The following is a 14,021-nucleotide window of genomic DNA, read 5'->3' on the forward strand; positions in this document are numbered from 1 at the left end:
GACCTAAGGGGAATAGCTTCAGGATACCTGGTAGCATGATCCACTACTACCAGGATATACATATTTCCTGAGGCTGTGGGAGGTTCCAGTGGACCAACTATGTCCACACCCACTCTTTCAAAGGGAACCCCCACCACTGGAAGTGGAATGAGGGGGGCCTTTGGATGCCCACCTGTCTTACCACTGGCTTGACAGGTGGGGCAGGAGAGGCAAAACTCCTTAACCATGTTGGACATATTGGGCCAGTAGAAGTGGTTGACTAACCTCTCCCACGTCTTGGTTTGTCCCAAATGTCCAGCAAGGGGAATGTCATGGGCCAATGTTAGGATGAACTCTCTGAACAGCTGAGGCACTACCACTCTCCTAGTGGCACCAGGTTTGGGGTCTCTGGCCTCAGTGTACAGGAGTCCATCTTCCCAATAGACCCTATGCGTTCCATTTTTCTTGCCTTTGGACTCTTCAGCAGCTTGCTGCCTAAGGCCTTCAAGAGAGGGACAGGTTTCTTGTCCCTTACACAGCTCCTCCCTTGAGGGTCCCCCTGGGCCCAAGAGCTCAACCTGGTAAGGTTCAAGCTCCAAAGGCTCAGTTCCCTCAGAGGGCAGAACTTCTTCCTGAGAAGAGAGGTTCCCTTTCTTTTGCTGTGTTGCAGTTGGTTTCCCAACTGACTTTCCTGTTCTCTTGGTAGGCTGGGCCATTCTTCCAGACTCCAGCTCTACTTGTTCACCCTGTGCCTTGCACTGTGCTCTTGTTTTCACACACACCAGTTCAGGGATACCCAGCATTGCTGCATGGGTTTTTAGTTCTACCTCAGCCCATGCTGAGGACTCCAGGTCATTTCCAAGCAGACAGTCCACTGGGATATTTGAGGAGACCACCACCTGTTTCAGGCCATTGACCCCTCCCCATTCTAAAGTAACCATTGCCATGGGATGTACTTTTCTCTGATTGTCAGCGTTGGTGACTGTGTAAGTTTTTCCAGTCAGGTATTGGCCAGGGGAAACCAGTTTCTCTGTCACCATGGTGACACTGGCACCTGTATCCCTCAGGCCCTCTATTCTAGTCCCATTAATTAAGAGTTGCTGTCTGTATTTTTGCATGTTAGGCGGCCAGACAGCTAGTGTGGCTAAATCCACCCCACCCTCAGAAACTAGAGTAGCTTCACTGTGGACCCTGATTTGCTCTGGGCACACTGTTGATCCCACTTGGAGACTAGCCATACCAGTGTTACCTGGATGGGAGTTTGGAGTGGAATCTTTCTTGGGACAGGCCTTGTCTCCAGTTTGGTGTCCATGCTGTTTACAGCTATGACACCAGGCCTTTTTGGGATCAAAGTTTTTACCCTTGTACCCATTGTTTTGTGAAGAGGCTCTGGGCCCACCCTCCTGTGCAGGTTTTTGGGGGCCTGTAGAAGACTCTTTACTATTTTTAGTTTTGGTTGTCTCATCACCCTTCCCCTGGGGAGTCTTTGTGACCCCTTTCTTTTGGTCACCCCCTGTTGAAGTCTTGGACACCCTTGTCTTGACCCAATGGTCCGCCTTCTTTCCCAATTCTTGGGGAGAAATTGGTCCTAGGTCTACCAGATGCTGATGCAGTTTATCATTGAAACAATTACTTAACAGGTGTTCTTTCACAAATAAATTGTACAGCCCATCATAATTACTTACACCACTGCCTTGAATCCAACCATCTAGTGTTTTCACTGAGTAGTCAACAAAGTCAACCCAGGTCTGGCTCGAGGATTTTTGAGCCCCCCTGAACCTAATCCTGTACTCCTCAGTGGAGAATCCAAAGCCCTCAATCAGGGTACCCTTCATGAGGTCATAAGATTCTGCATCTTGTCCAGAGAGTGTGAGGAGTCTATCCCTACACTTTCCTGTGAACATTTCCCAAAGGAGAGCACCCCAGTGAGATCTGTTCACTTTTCTGGTTACACAAGCCCTCTCAAAAGCTGTGAACCATTTGGTGATGTCATCACCATCTTCATATTTAGTTACAATCCCTTTAGGGATTTTCAACATGTCAGGAGAATCTCTGACCCTATTTATATTGCTGCCACCATTGATGGGTCCTAGGCCCATCTCTTGCCTTTCCCTCTCTATGGCTAGGATCTGTCTTTCCAAAGCCAATCTTTTGGCCATCCTGGCTAACTGGATGTCCTCTTCACTGGGGCTATCCTCAGTGATTTCAGAGGTGTTGGTCTCTCCTGTGAGGGAACCAGCATCTCTGACTATTATTTTTGGAGTCAGGGTTTGAGGGACCCTGTTCTCCCTAGATAGGACTGGTAGGGGGGAATTGTCCTCCAAGTCACTATCCTCTTCCTCTGAGTTGCCACCCTCAGAGGGGTTGGCCTTTTCAAACTCTGCCAAAAGCTCCTGGAGCTGTATTTTGGTAGGTTTGGGGCCCATTGTTATTTTCTTTATTTTACAGAGTGACCTTAGCTCCCTCATCTTAAGATGGAGGTAAGGTGTGGTGTCGAGTTCCACCACAGTCACATCTGTGCTAGACATTTTGCTTCTAAAAGTTGGAATACTTTTTAAGAATCTACAACTGGTTCTAGAATCTAATTCAAACTTTTACAAACTTTTAAACTCTAAAAGAAATGCTAAACAGGATCTAACACAAGGCCCTAGCAGGTCTTTTAAGAATTTAGAAAACTTTTTCAAATTGCAAAAATCAATTTCTAATGACAATTTTGGAATTTGTCGTGTGATCAGGTATTGGCTGAGTAGTCCAGCAAATGCAAAGTCTTGTACCCCACCGCTGATCCACCAATGTAGGAAGTTGACTCTGTATGTGCTATTTCAAAGTAAGGAATAGCATGCACAGAGTCCAAGGGTTCCCCTTAGAGGTAAAATAGTGGTAAAAATAGATAATACTAATGCTCTATTTTGTGGTAGTGTGGTCGAGCAGTAGGCTTATCCAAGGAGTAGTGTTAAGCATTTGTTGTACATACACAAGACAATAAATGAGGTACACACACTCAGAGACAAATCCAGCCAATAGGTTTTTATATAGAAAAATATCTTTTCTTAGTTTATTTTAAGAACCACAGGTTCAAATTCTACATGTAATATCTCATTCGAAAGGTATTGCAGGTAAGTACTTTAGGAACTTCAAATCATCAAAATTGCATGTATACTTTTCAAGTTATTGACAAATAGCTGTTTTAAAAGTGGACACTTAGTGCAATTTTCACAGATCCTGGGGGAGGTAAGTTTTTGTTAGTTTTACCAGGTAAGTAGGACACTTACAGGGTTCAGTTCTTGGTCCAAGGTAGCCCACCGTTGGGGGTTCAGAGCAACCCCAAAGTCACCACACCAGCAGCTCAGGGCCGGTCAGGTGCAGAGTTCAAAGTGGTGCCCAACACACATAGGCTAGAATGGAGAGAAGGGGGTGCCCCGTTCCGGTCTGCTTGCAGGTAAGTACCCGCGTCTTCGGAGGGCAGACCAGGGGGGTTTTGTAGGGCACCGGGGGGGACACAAGTCCACACAGAAATTTCACCCTCAGCAGCGCGGGGGCGGCCGGGTGCAGTGTAGAAACAAGCGTCGGGTTTTCAATGTTAGTCTATGAGAGATCTCGGGATCTCTTCAGCGCTGCAGGCAGGCAAGGGGGGGATTCCTCGGGGAAACCTCCACTTGGGCAAGGGAGAGGGACTCCTGGGGGTCACTTCTCCAGTGAAAGTCCGGTCCTTCAGGTCCTGGGGGCTGCGGGTGCAGGGTCTCTCCCAGGCGTCGGGACTTTTAGGTTCAAAGAGTCGCGGTCAGGGGAAGCCTCGGGATTCCCTCTGCAGGCGGCGCTGTGGGGGCTCAGGGGGGACAGGTTTTGGTACTCACAGTATCAGAGTAGTCCTGGGGTCCCTCCTGAGGTGTTGGATCGCCACCAGCCGAGTCGGGGTCGCCGGGTGCAGTGTTGCAAGTTTCACGCTTCTTGCGGGGAGCTTGCAGGGTTCTTTAAAGCTGCTGGAAACAAAGTTGCAGCTTTTCTTGGAGCAGGTCCGCTGTCCTCGGGAGTTTCTTGTCTTTTCGAAGCAGGGGCAGTCCTCAGAGGATGTCGAGGTCGCTGGTCCCTTCGGAAGGCGTCGCTGGAGCAGGATCTTTGGAAGGCAGGAGACAGGCCGGTGAGTTTCTGGAGCCAAGGCAGTTGTCGTCTTCTGGTCTTCCGCTGCAGGGGTTTTCAGCTGGGCAGTCCTTCTTCTTGTTGCAGGAATCTACTTTTCTAGGGTTCAGGGTAGCCCTTAAATACTAAATTTAAGGGCGTGTTTAGGTCTGGGGGGTTAGTAGCCAATGGCTACTAGCCCTGAGGGTGGGTACACCCTTTTTGTGCCTCCTCCCAAGGGGAGGGGGTCACAATCCTAACCCTATTGGGGGAATCCTCCATCTGCAAGATGGAGGATTTCTAAAAGTTAGAGTCACCTCAGCTCAGGACACCTTAGGGGCTGTCCTGACTGGCCAGTGACTCCTCCTTGTTATTCTCATTATTTTCTCCGGCCTTGCCGCCAAAAGTGGGGCCTGGCCGGAGGGGGCGGGCAACTCCACTAGCTGGAGTGTCCTGCTGGGTTGGCACAAAGGAGGTGAGCCTTTGAGGCTCACCGCCAGGTGTGACAATTCCTGCCTGGGGGAGGTGTTAGCATCTCCACCCAGTGCAGGCTTTGTTACTGGCCTCAGAGTGACAAAGGCACTCTCCCCATGGGGCCAGCAACATGTCTCGGTTTGGGGCAGGCTGCTAAAACTAGTCAGCCTACACAGATAGTCGGTTAAGTTTCAGGGGGCACCTCTAAGGTGCCCTCTGGGGTGTATTTTACAATAAAATGTACACTGGCATCAGTGTGCATTTATTGTGCTGAGAAGTTTGATACCAAACTTCCCAGTTTTCAGTGTAGCCATTATGGTGCTGTGGAGTTCGTGTTTGACAGACTCCCAGACCATATACTCTTATGGCTACCCTGCACTTACAATGTCTAAGGTTTTGTTTAGACACTGTAGGGGCACCATGCTCATGCACTGGTACCCTCACCTATGGTATAGTGCACCCTGCCTTAGGGCTGTAAGGCCTGCTAGAGGGGTGTCTTACCTATACTGCATAGGCAGTGAGAGGCTGGCATGGCACCCTGAGGGGAGTGCCATGTCGACTTACTCGTTTTGTCCTCACTAGCACACACAAGCTGGCAAGCAGTGTGTCTGTGCTGAGTGAGAGGTCTCCAGGGTGGCATAAGACATGCTGCAGCCCTTAGAGACCTTCCTTGGCATCAGGGCCCTTGGTACTAGAAGTACCAGTTACAAGGGACTTATCTGGATGCCAGGGTCTGCCAATTGTGGATACAAAAGTACAGGTTAGGGAAAGAACACTGGTGCTGGGGCCTGGTTAGCAGGCCTCAGCACACTTTCAATTGTAAACATAGCATCAGCAAAGGCAAAAAGTCAGGGGGCAACCATGCCAAGGAGGCATTTCCTTACACAGCCCATCTGTCCTTCTTGGTCCTTTCCAACCAATATGTCAACAATGGATGCCAGCAGCAAAGGAGGGGGGGGAATGGACACACAAGAGGAAAACTTTAGAGTTGGCATTTGTTCACTGAGCTCAGCTCACTTCCCTCCTTAGCTCTCGGTCAGGCACTTTGAGTCTGTACCAACAATCAAGTGGCACAAGCTTATATCAATCATTTGGGGCAATCAAAGCTCCCAGTTTGGCCTGCCTGGCAAAGGCCATATGAACCTGTATGAAGTATGGCCATCTTTCCTTGTCAACAATTTACTTACAATAGATGGAGAATGTGCGAGAGGATCATTTGAGCTGTGTTTTACATTTGCCAGTGTCCTCCTCTGTTCCAAGAAATCCAGAAAGAATTTGGGACTGCTTGGCTAGATATGTTTACCTTAGTTGACAATGTTCTTCTCATCATGTCCTCTCAAGTACCCTCTCCAGATGAGTGTGAAGGTGAGGGTTAATCAATGTTATGAGCCTTCATTGGTTCAGCAGTTTTCCGTATGAGTTCCTCCAATCCCCCTTCTATTTTCTAGATGTGTATAGGGCCTTATCTATCTAGTTGGTTAGCACTGTTTTTTCATGAGACAGATACTCTCTGTGACCTCTGGATTAACCAAAAAGGGAAACAGTCCATCAACAGCAATCTTGAGTAGTTGGATTAAATGGGCCATCCCTTTGGTTTATCATAGTCTTCCTGGTCTAGTTCAGGGGCAGTCTACCTGGAGCACTTACAATTTTTGGGTAGCTCTCAGAGGGTCCTCTTTGAAAGGTATATGTGTTGTGGCCACTTGCGCTATTCACCACACCTTTATTTACCATAAACGATTTTGCATGGGAGATGTTGTCTCTACCTAAGTTCAAACATCTGTTTGGGCTCTACACATTGATTTCAGTACATAAAAAATACTGGGTGTTGCAGGTTTTCTCTTCATCTTTGTATGTTTAATCACTCTATAAACAGTGGTTCCTATTTTGGTGCTTGGGCTCCTCTCTCTCTTACTCATCAAGTTCTAGCTAACCATCATCCAAGGGTGATTTAGGGTTTACTTTAACAACAGGCTTCTTATAAAGGTTTGATATCTTGGAGCATTTGAGGCTCACTGTTTATACCTCACAGGAAGGTAAAGTGTGTCCATATAACACGACAAAACTAAAGAGGTAAGGACTGTGACTAGGAAGTCTTAAGGTAAAGATTTAAGTAATCAGGACATTAACCAGGTATCTCGATTAGTGTTTTTTATTCTATTTTACTTATGTTCTAGTGCTTACAAACAATTAAACTACCTCACATTGCAACAGAATATGGGATGTGCCATATACGGATATAAAAAATAAAAGACCCTTTTGACTTCACCCATAGCCCCAGTGTAACATCCAGCTTTCATCATCTCCTACTCCACACAGAGTTTTAATAACAGAAATAGAGCAGAGATGACCATTTGAGCTGGAGCAGGTGCTCCCTAGACTCGCTTAAGAAAGAGTTCACCAAAGGTTGGTGAAACATTCACCTGACAGTCCCTCAGTCAGTGTTCTACCTGAAAACTAATAAGCAACAAAGGGTTTAATCTGTATTGTAGTGTACAGTCAAAACTTGAGTAAGCATACAACACTTTGAATGACATACTCATTTCACAGTATAACCAATCTGTCATTTGGTCAGATATTTACTGTGGATAACACAAACAATTTCAACGCCTAAAATGAGCGATTTAATTTTGTTCCCTGAGTGGGAGGCTCAGATTGGTCAGTCAAACAGGTGAAAAATGAAATTCTTCTTACCACTTCAACGTTGGCCTCAAGCTCATCGTCGACTACCCTAAGGGTGAAAGAAAAGACTAGTTAGTGTTAAATGTAATATCAAATGCAATTTGAATCAACAAATTAGAGCCCCTGAGAAAGCTGTACAATTAAGTATAATGGGGCCATAATACACTCATAAAACAAGAAGAAACAGCAGTGGCGTAACAAAACTTAAGCCCCCCCTGCAAAGAACATGAAGGCCCCCCCTCTGGAGGCACTCAGGAGCTCTCAGGCAAGGGTGCTGTGCTGAGCTTCTGATTCAATCCTTGCATCCCATGTGCCTATAAATAATGTTGAGTGACGTAATTCTAAGTGCTGTGTTAACACTACAATCAGTTACGATCAAGTTAAAAAAAACTAAAGTGCAACAGGCAACAGGCAAAAGTAATAATTGCTAGTACATCTAAAACCAGTTAAACTGGAAATAGAGTCTTCATTCAAACCATTAGATACAGACATTTACCTTTTAACTATCTATGTACAAATTTCTATACACTGGTAGTATTTTTTGTAGTAATGATAAATATATATAAATATATATCCTTCCCAAGAGCAGGAAGGCCAGCATTTACAGCTGTTATTACACTCAACAGTCATCAGCCTCTGTCAATGAGACTACAAAAGTTCTACAAAGGCCCACCCCACATAGATGTGGGCACAAACATACATGAATGCACATTTCAGTACACAAACATACTATACTACTGCACCGAGTTTGATCTTTTCTGGAAGGGAATTCCATATCTGTGGCAATGACACACAGATTACCACACACTATGCCACTGCACTGAGGTGTCAAGCCGTTTAGTTCCAACGAGCCCTGAAGGTGATAACTAGGAGTGGACCTTGATTTCGGAACAGGATAACCCTGGTTCTGGGTAAGATCAACAATGAAAAAGGTATTAACACTCTCCTAAATTCCAACCTTTCACCATTGCCTGGGTTTACTTTAATGTAATTTTTTATGCTAAAAATAAAGTTGTGTGGAAGTGACACAGATTTATCTGCCTTTCAGTGGCCCTGATGTTGGCTTTCGTCTATGTAAAGAAAGTGGACTGAAACTTAAAGGCTAATACCTGGGTTCTTCTCCTGTGCTCTAGTCAGAAGATACAGATTATAAACAATACTTCACAACTCCATGAACTAGCTGACCTTGCCACCACTTTCTCAAAAACACAAAAAGCCTTGAGTTGGTGTGGGAGGCTAGTTTTTTTTTTTGAAGCACACGTAGGAATAGTGGTCTATGTAGCCTAATTCTGCTGTCGACAACTTAAATGACCAGTATCCTATCTGACAAACATCATACGTCAACGGTAGTATCACTCATGAACTCAAACGCTGACTATGCATAGTGCCATACTGGGAGGTCTTCGAACAAAGCATTTCAAGTGATTACAACTTGCTCACAACAGGGCAGCTCAACAATAAATTGGGTAGGTCTGACAGCACCAGGGCCAGGTTCAGTTCCCTTCATTGGCTACCAGTAGCCAAGCATGTCACATTCAAAATGGCATGATTGGTGTTTAAAAGCCTAATAGCAAATGCCCATACATACTTTCGGGAGAAGCATGATTGCCGATTTCTGCTTCTCAGACCCATAAGAACCAGGTTCCATTGTAAGTGGTGCCAAAGGTTTGCTGCCCTGATTCCACAGATATGGAATTCCCTTCCAAGAAGATCCAACTTGCGTCCACACTGGTAGGTTTCCGGTAAGCAGTTAAAACATTTGTATTCATATCTATACATCTGTGATGATGCATTGCGATGTTTAAGTATGATTGCTTTAAGCAGTGCTTGACCCCCCGAAACAATTTATTTTGTAGTAAGTGGCAAAAAAAGTGTGTGGTTGTCTTAATTTGGTAGGCATGCTATTCACCCACCTCTTGCATGCCCCTATTTCCAGTGGGGGGATGGTAGTTTTCCTAACACTGGAGCCATGGGTGGCTCTCACATCAGAAGAGCCCTTTATGCTGGTAATCCTCTGGTTTAAAGAGTGCCGTGCTAGAATACCTACCTACTTTAATGCAGGCCTACTGACACAATGTCCAGTAGCATTTTATCCTGTCTGGGATAGCCACACTGGTCAGGAAAAATGCTGAAATGTTCCCCAGAGTGGGAGAAAAGTTTTTAAGACTTGAAGTGTGAAGTGCACTATGCATACCATTATATACTTAATAATTAGGCTTGGTCATTAAGGCTGCAGTAAGACCTCTGTTTATGGCTTGCATGTTGGTCTTCCCAAATCTGCAATGGTCATTTATATACCCATCAATATTGGGCTAACATTGATTTTCAAGGATAAACCCGATACATTGTGGAGAGAGGATTCTGGGTCCATCTCCACGACAAATCAGTGTAATTTGCCAATGGGGGGAACTTCTTCTATTTCTTCTGAATGAACCCACAGCCATCTCCTTCACAGTGCTAGTGTGGAAAATGTCAAAGGAAAGAAAGGAGCATTGATTGGTCAGACCACAGGAAAAAACAAGTCTAAGTTTCAAATAACTATATTTCTACGTACTGCGCTTCTGCATTTTTCTCCGAAAAGACCCGAAGGCAGAAATCACCAGTCTTGTTTGGTTCATAGGTGGAAGGGACAATTACATATTCTCCTGGCGGGAGTCGGAAGCGGTTGAGAACTTCTCGCAGGTTTATGAACGTGTCGGAGCGCTCTGCTGCTTTGGTCCTCAGGAAGAAATCTCTGCTCAGGTGAGTGCTTTGCTGACCACGAAGCTTAGGTTTTCAAAGGAAGAAACAAGTATTAGCCATCAACGAACCGATAACTTGCATTAGTGTTTCAAAATAAGGGTCCAAGTCGAAGGGTGACTTCATGATTGCTTTTCTTTCTTGGGTAGAAGAAGAAAGGACCACTCAGGTTTTACCAAGCCAATTGTACCAATAGGATCTAATAAAATTAGACAGACGGTCAAAAAAGGCCGGTGCATTCTGGCATAGACACTAATTCAGATGCATCATCAGAGTTGTTACTTAATTTACCTTTAAAAGACATCATGGTTTCAGGCCCCAGCTAATTAAATGGAAAAGGGGCCCAAGTACGAGAAATTCACAGCCTTTGGTTCCACCAGGGAATGGTGCTTACCTGGTCATTCTACAACATATGCATTAACTTGATGACAGGATTCACTTTTTAATGGTACACCGCAAGAAAAAGATTCCAAATCACTGATTATGTTAAGTATGACAGCAATTTCTGACTTATAGGATTACCTTACCCCTGTGGATTTATGTATGTGGGCATAATGAACGGAAAATAGAAGACCCTCATCCTCAAATATAGAACCATAAACAAGGCAATCCAATGACTAAAAAACACCTTATACATGTGCATAGTTTACAGGCCATTCAGATAGTGCCAGGGAACCCTAGAGGTAGCAACAGGGCACACGCCTGGAATTCAAAGCAGGCCACCCATGAACAGGTTTAAGAACGGAAATGAACGTGCTTAAAACCTTCCTACAGTCCAACCTTTTAATACTGTCCCAATTTCCTTTTCGTCCTATTTCTATATGCCAGATACATCAACCTGGTTGCTACTAACCTCTACAGGTTTTAAACAACCAACAAACACTCACAGGACAAAATGTAGAGGGGCATTATTGGAAGAGTTGTTAAAAAATTGTGTCCTGTCCACCCTCTTCTCATCCCCCTCCTCATTTAGAGTTTAAGGGTGGTTTTCTTGACCGCTAACCCACGGCTGGCTCAATCATCAAGAAAATTCTCTACACTAGGCATCCACTGCTAAACATGGTGCCAGAAGACCCATATGATTTATGCATGCCAGCCAACACCATGCCCAGTACCCTTTTTTCCTGTTGGAAGCACGAAGTGAACCATGTCACCACTGGGCAGGAGAAATGCTGAAATGTTTAACACTCCCAGCATCCCAGGGGCATTGCCTTTATTTTTTACGAAGACAATAGAATTGGCCCATGGGTGTCATTTAGGGATCACCAGAGGTCTCCGCTGCGACCCCTGGCTTGCTGTTTGTGACCCCTGGCAGTGGTTCTGCGACCCCTGGCTTCAGAGGTAGCAAAATCAGTGCCAAGAAGACAGAGGCCGCTCAACCTTATGGGCACTGTGCTCCACCTTTCTGCCAATTTTTTATTACACTAATAGTGAATAAAAATATGTTATTCACTATTAGTGTAATAAAATGGAGAACCAGGAGCCAGAATGAGACATTCAGTAGCAGAAGTAGATGAAACAAATGTTTTTAAAGGTGTGTGAGAGTATTTGTGGGCACAAGAGCACGTGTTTGTGAGTGTGTGTACGTGCAAGCATTAGTGTGTGTCAGTGCAAGTGAGTAAGAGTCAGTGACAAGTAGTGAGAGTCAGTGACGTGCGAGTGAGAATAAGCGAGATTCAGTGACTAAGTATTAGTGAGTCAGAATGTGTGACAATAACAGCGAGTGCACATGAGTGATAAACTATGAGCCTGTGAGAGTGAATGTGAGTGAGAATGAGTATGATTGAGGGTTAGAGAATGACGGGGTGAGAATCACAGAGTTAGTGCAAGTGAGTATGAGTAGGTATGATTGAGTCAGATTAAGAATGAGTGAGGGTGAGTTAGAGTGAATGCCCAATAGTGTGTGAGAATAAATAAGTGCAAGTAGGAATTAATGATTAAGTGTGAGTGAGAATGAGTGTGCCTGAGTGAGAATGTGGTGTTATATTTGCTAGTCTGCCATTGGTCCTGACATACTGAAGGTAATTCTTGGCTTAGAGAGGCACCCATGAAAACATTATACTGCTAGCATACTAGAGGCATTGTTACCATCACAAGCACCTGTGAAAAATACGGGTACTGGTGTGCTGGAGGTAATTATTGGGCACCTTGGGAAAATAGTGGCACACTTGAGGAATTTTTGGCCATGGAGGCACCCATGGCAAAATGCTGACACTAGCTCGTTGGAGCTATTTCTTGGCACAAAGGAGGAAAACATGGCATATGGTAGGGGGCAACCATGACACAATTATGTATATGAGGTAAATTGGCAATAGGGTAACCTAAGGTATATGATGGCATTAATGACAGAACTTTGACACTGGGATATTGTGGGTAATATTTGGCATATGGAGGCATGCATGACATATGAGAGGAACCACTGACAAAATGCTGGCCCTGGCACAATGGAGATGATTTTTTATATAAGGGGCATCCATAGCAAATTCTGAAAATAACGGGGTGAACTCGGCACTCCTTGAAAATACTTAAATATGAATGAGTGCCCTTATAGAACCTTTGGCTTTTTAGCAAATTTATGTGTAAATTGTGCTTTTTTATACACTATTTGTTCCCATTAAAAATAAAAAATCTCAGTGGAAAAACTCCCCTAAGCCGACCGAGAAGAGGTTTGGCTCACCACAGTTCAGGGTATCATATCTCACCGCTTTCAAAAGTCATGTCAGCACCCTAATATAAGTGTTTCTAAAATGGCCATTTGTCTTTGATGTGTTTTTATACTAATTATTTAGCTATTACACAACTTTAGTGATGTCAATTATTGAAATATCTTAAGTGGTAAGGTCTTGTGACAACTTCCCGGGGGTACATTTAGGGTGAAAGTTCATATGATATCACTTCCTGGGATGTAATTAAGGTCCAAAATGTGTGATGTCACTTCTGTTACCCCTGGCATTTTGAGGAATAGATGTCCATGAATTTGACCCCTCACGCTTGCCATGTTTAGCGCGCCTGGATACAGGGTTTCAAGTAGAGACCATGATTACCAAGTAATCAGTGAAAAGAGAGTTACTTTTAATTAATGCTTCTAATAGGAAATGTAGAAAAATTGTCTCTAATAGACGCAGTAGGAAAGAACTTGCAAAATACCCTTCACATAACAGGTTCACGTTCTGTTGTGTTGGATCAATGATTGTTTCACTACTTCCGATTCTATGTGAAGTGCTATAAATTCTTCGTAATGCACTTCAGACGCCGAACAATACATTACAAACGCAAACCATGGTTTTATCAGCAATTTCTTAGACTTTAACACCATACATGTTTTGTAAAATTAAAGTTAAAATGTAACGTACCTGCTCAGGAACCTGTAAAGGAAATACAAACGTATAAATGTAATATCACATGTTGTTTTAAAAACAAAGGATGCATTTACATTGTGAAAGTCTTTTTCTGCATACAGCATAGATAAGAGGTTATAAAAGAAAAGTGAAGCTGTTCACAACATTATTTGCAGTAACTGAGACCTATCACATGTCAGATGTGGAAGAAGCTGGTGGTGGTTAAGACACACACACGTGCACAATGTGTCTTTACCACATTGGATATACTAACTGTGCTTCCGGTGTAGTTGTCTGCACACCCACATCTTGTAGGAGATACACCCTTACAGAGTTACTGACAGCTTACACAGGGTGGAGACACACCTAGTCAGCCAATTTCTTTCACTGATCTGTCTTTCCTCTTACAAAAGCAGTATTCCTTATGTGAATCCTAGGTTTTTCCATATGCTGTCATCTACCTCAGCTACATCACATTTGGCAAAAAGTAGTTCCAGCGCCCATACCACCATGCCTGTTAAATAGAGCATCCTTACGTCAATCCACAGCCACCCCACCACAAGTCTAAATTTCAAACCCCTTGTTCACAGACTTCGTGCATGAAGGATCTATATTATTTTACAGTGTTTATACCTTGAGTATGTCAATGCTCACGTTATCTCCTGTTCTGTATTCTAGACTGTACAGATGTAT

General features: G+C 44.2%; 1 protein-coding gene across 1 annotated transcript in view; it reads right to left on the minus strand.

Moving 5' to 3' along the window:
• Positions 1 to 14,021, minus strand: part of LOC138295492 (calpain-2 catalytic subunit-like) — a 196,360-nt gene that overhangs the window by 68,752 nt on the left and 113,587 nt on the right. Inside the window, exons 11-13 of the mRNA XM_069233832.1 lie at positions 13,344 to 13,355; positions 9,806 to 10,017; positions 7,264 to 7,300 (exon numbers count right to left, since the gene is read on the minus strand). Coding sequence (XP_069089933.1) covers positions 7,264 to 7,300; positions 9,806 to 10,017; positions 13,344 to 13,355 — 261 coding nt within the window. The remainder of the gene's footprint in view (positions 1 to 7,263; positions 7,301 to 9,805; positions 10,018 to 13,343; positions 13,356 to 14,021) is intronic.

Source organism: Pleurodeles waltl, chromosome 5 (genome assembly GCF_031143425.1).
Source record: "Pleurodeles waltl isolate 20211129_DDA chromosome 5, aPleWal1.hap1.20221129, whole genome shotgun sequence".
NCBI lineage: Eukaryota > Metazoa > Chordata > Amphibia > Caudata > Salamandridae > Pleurodeles > Pleurodeles waltl.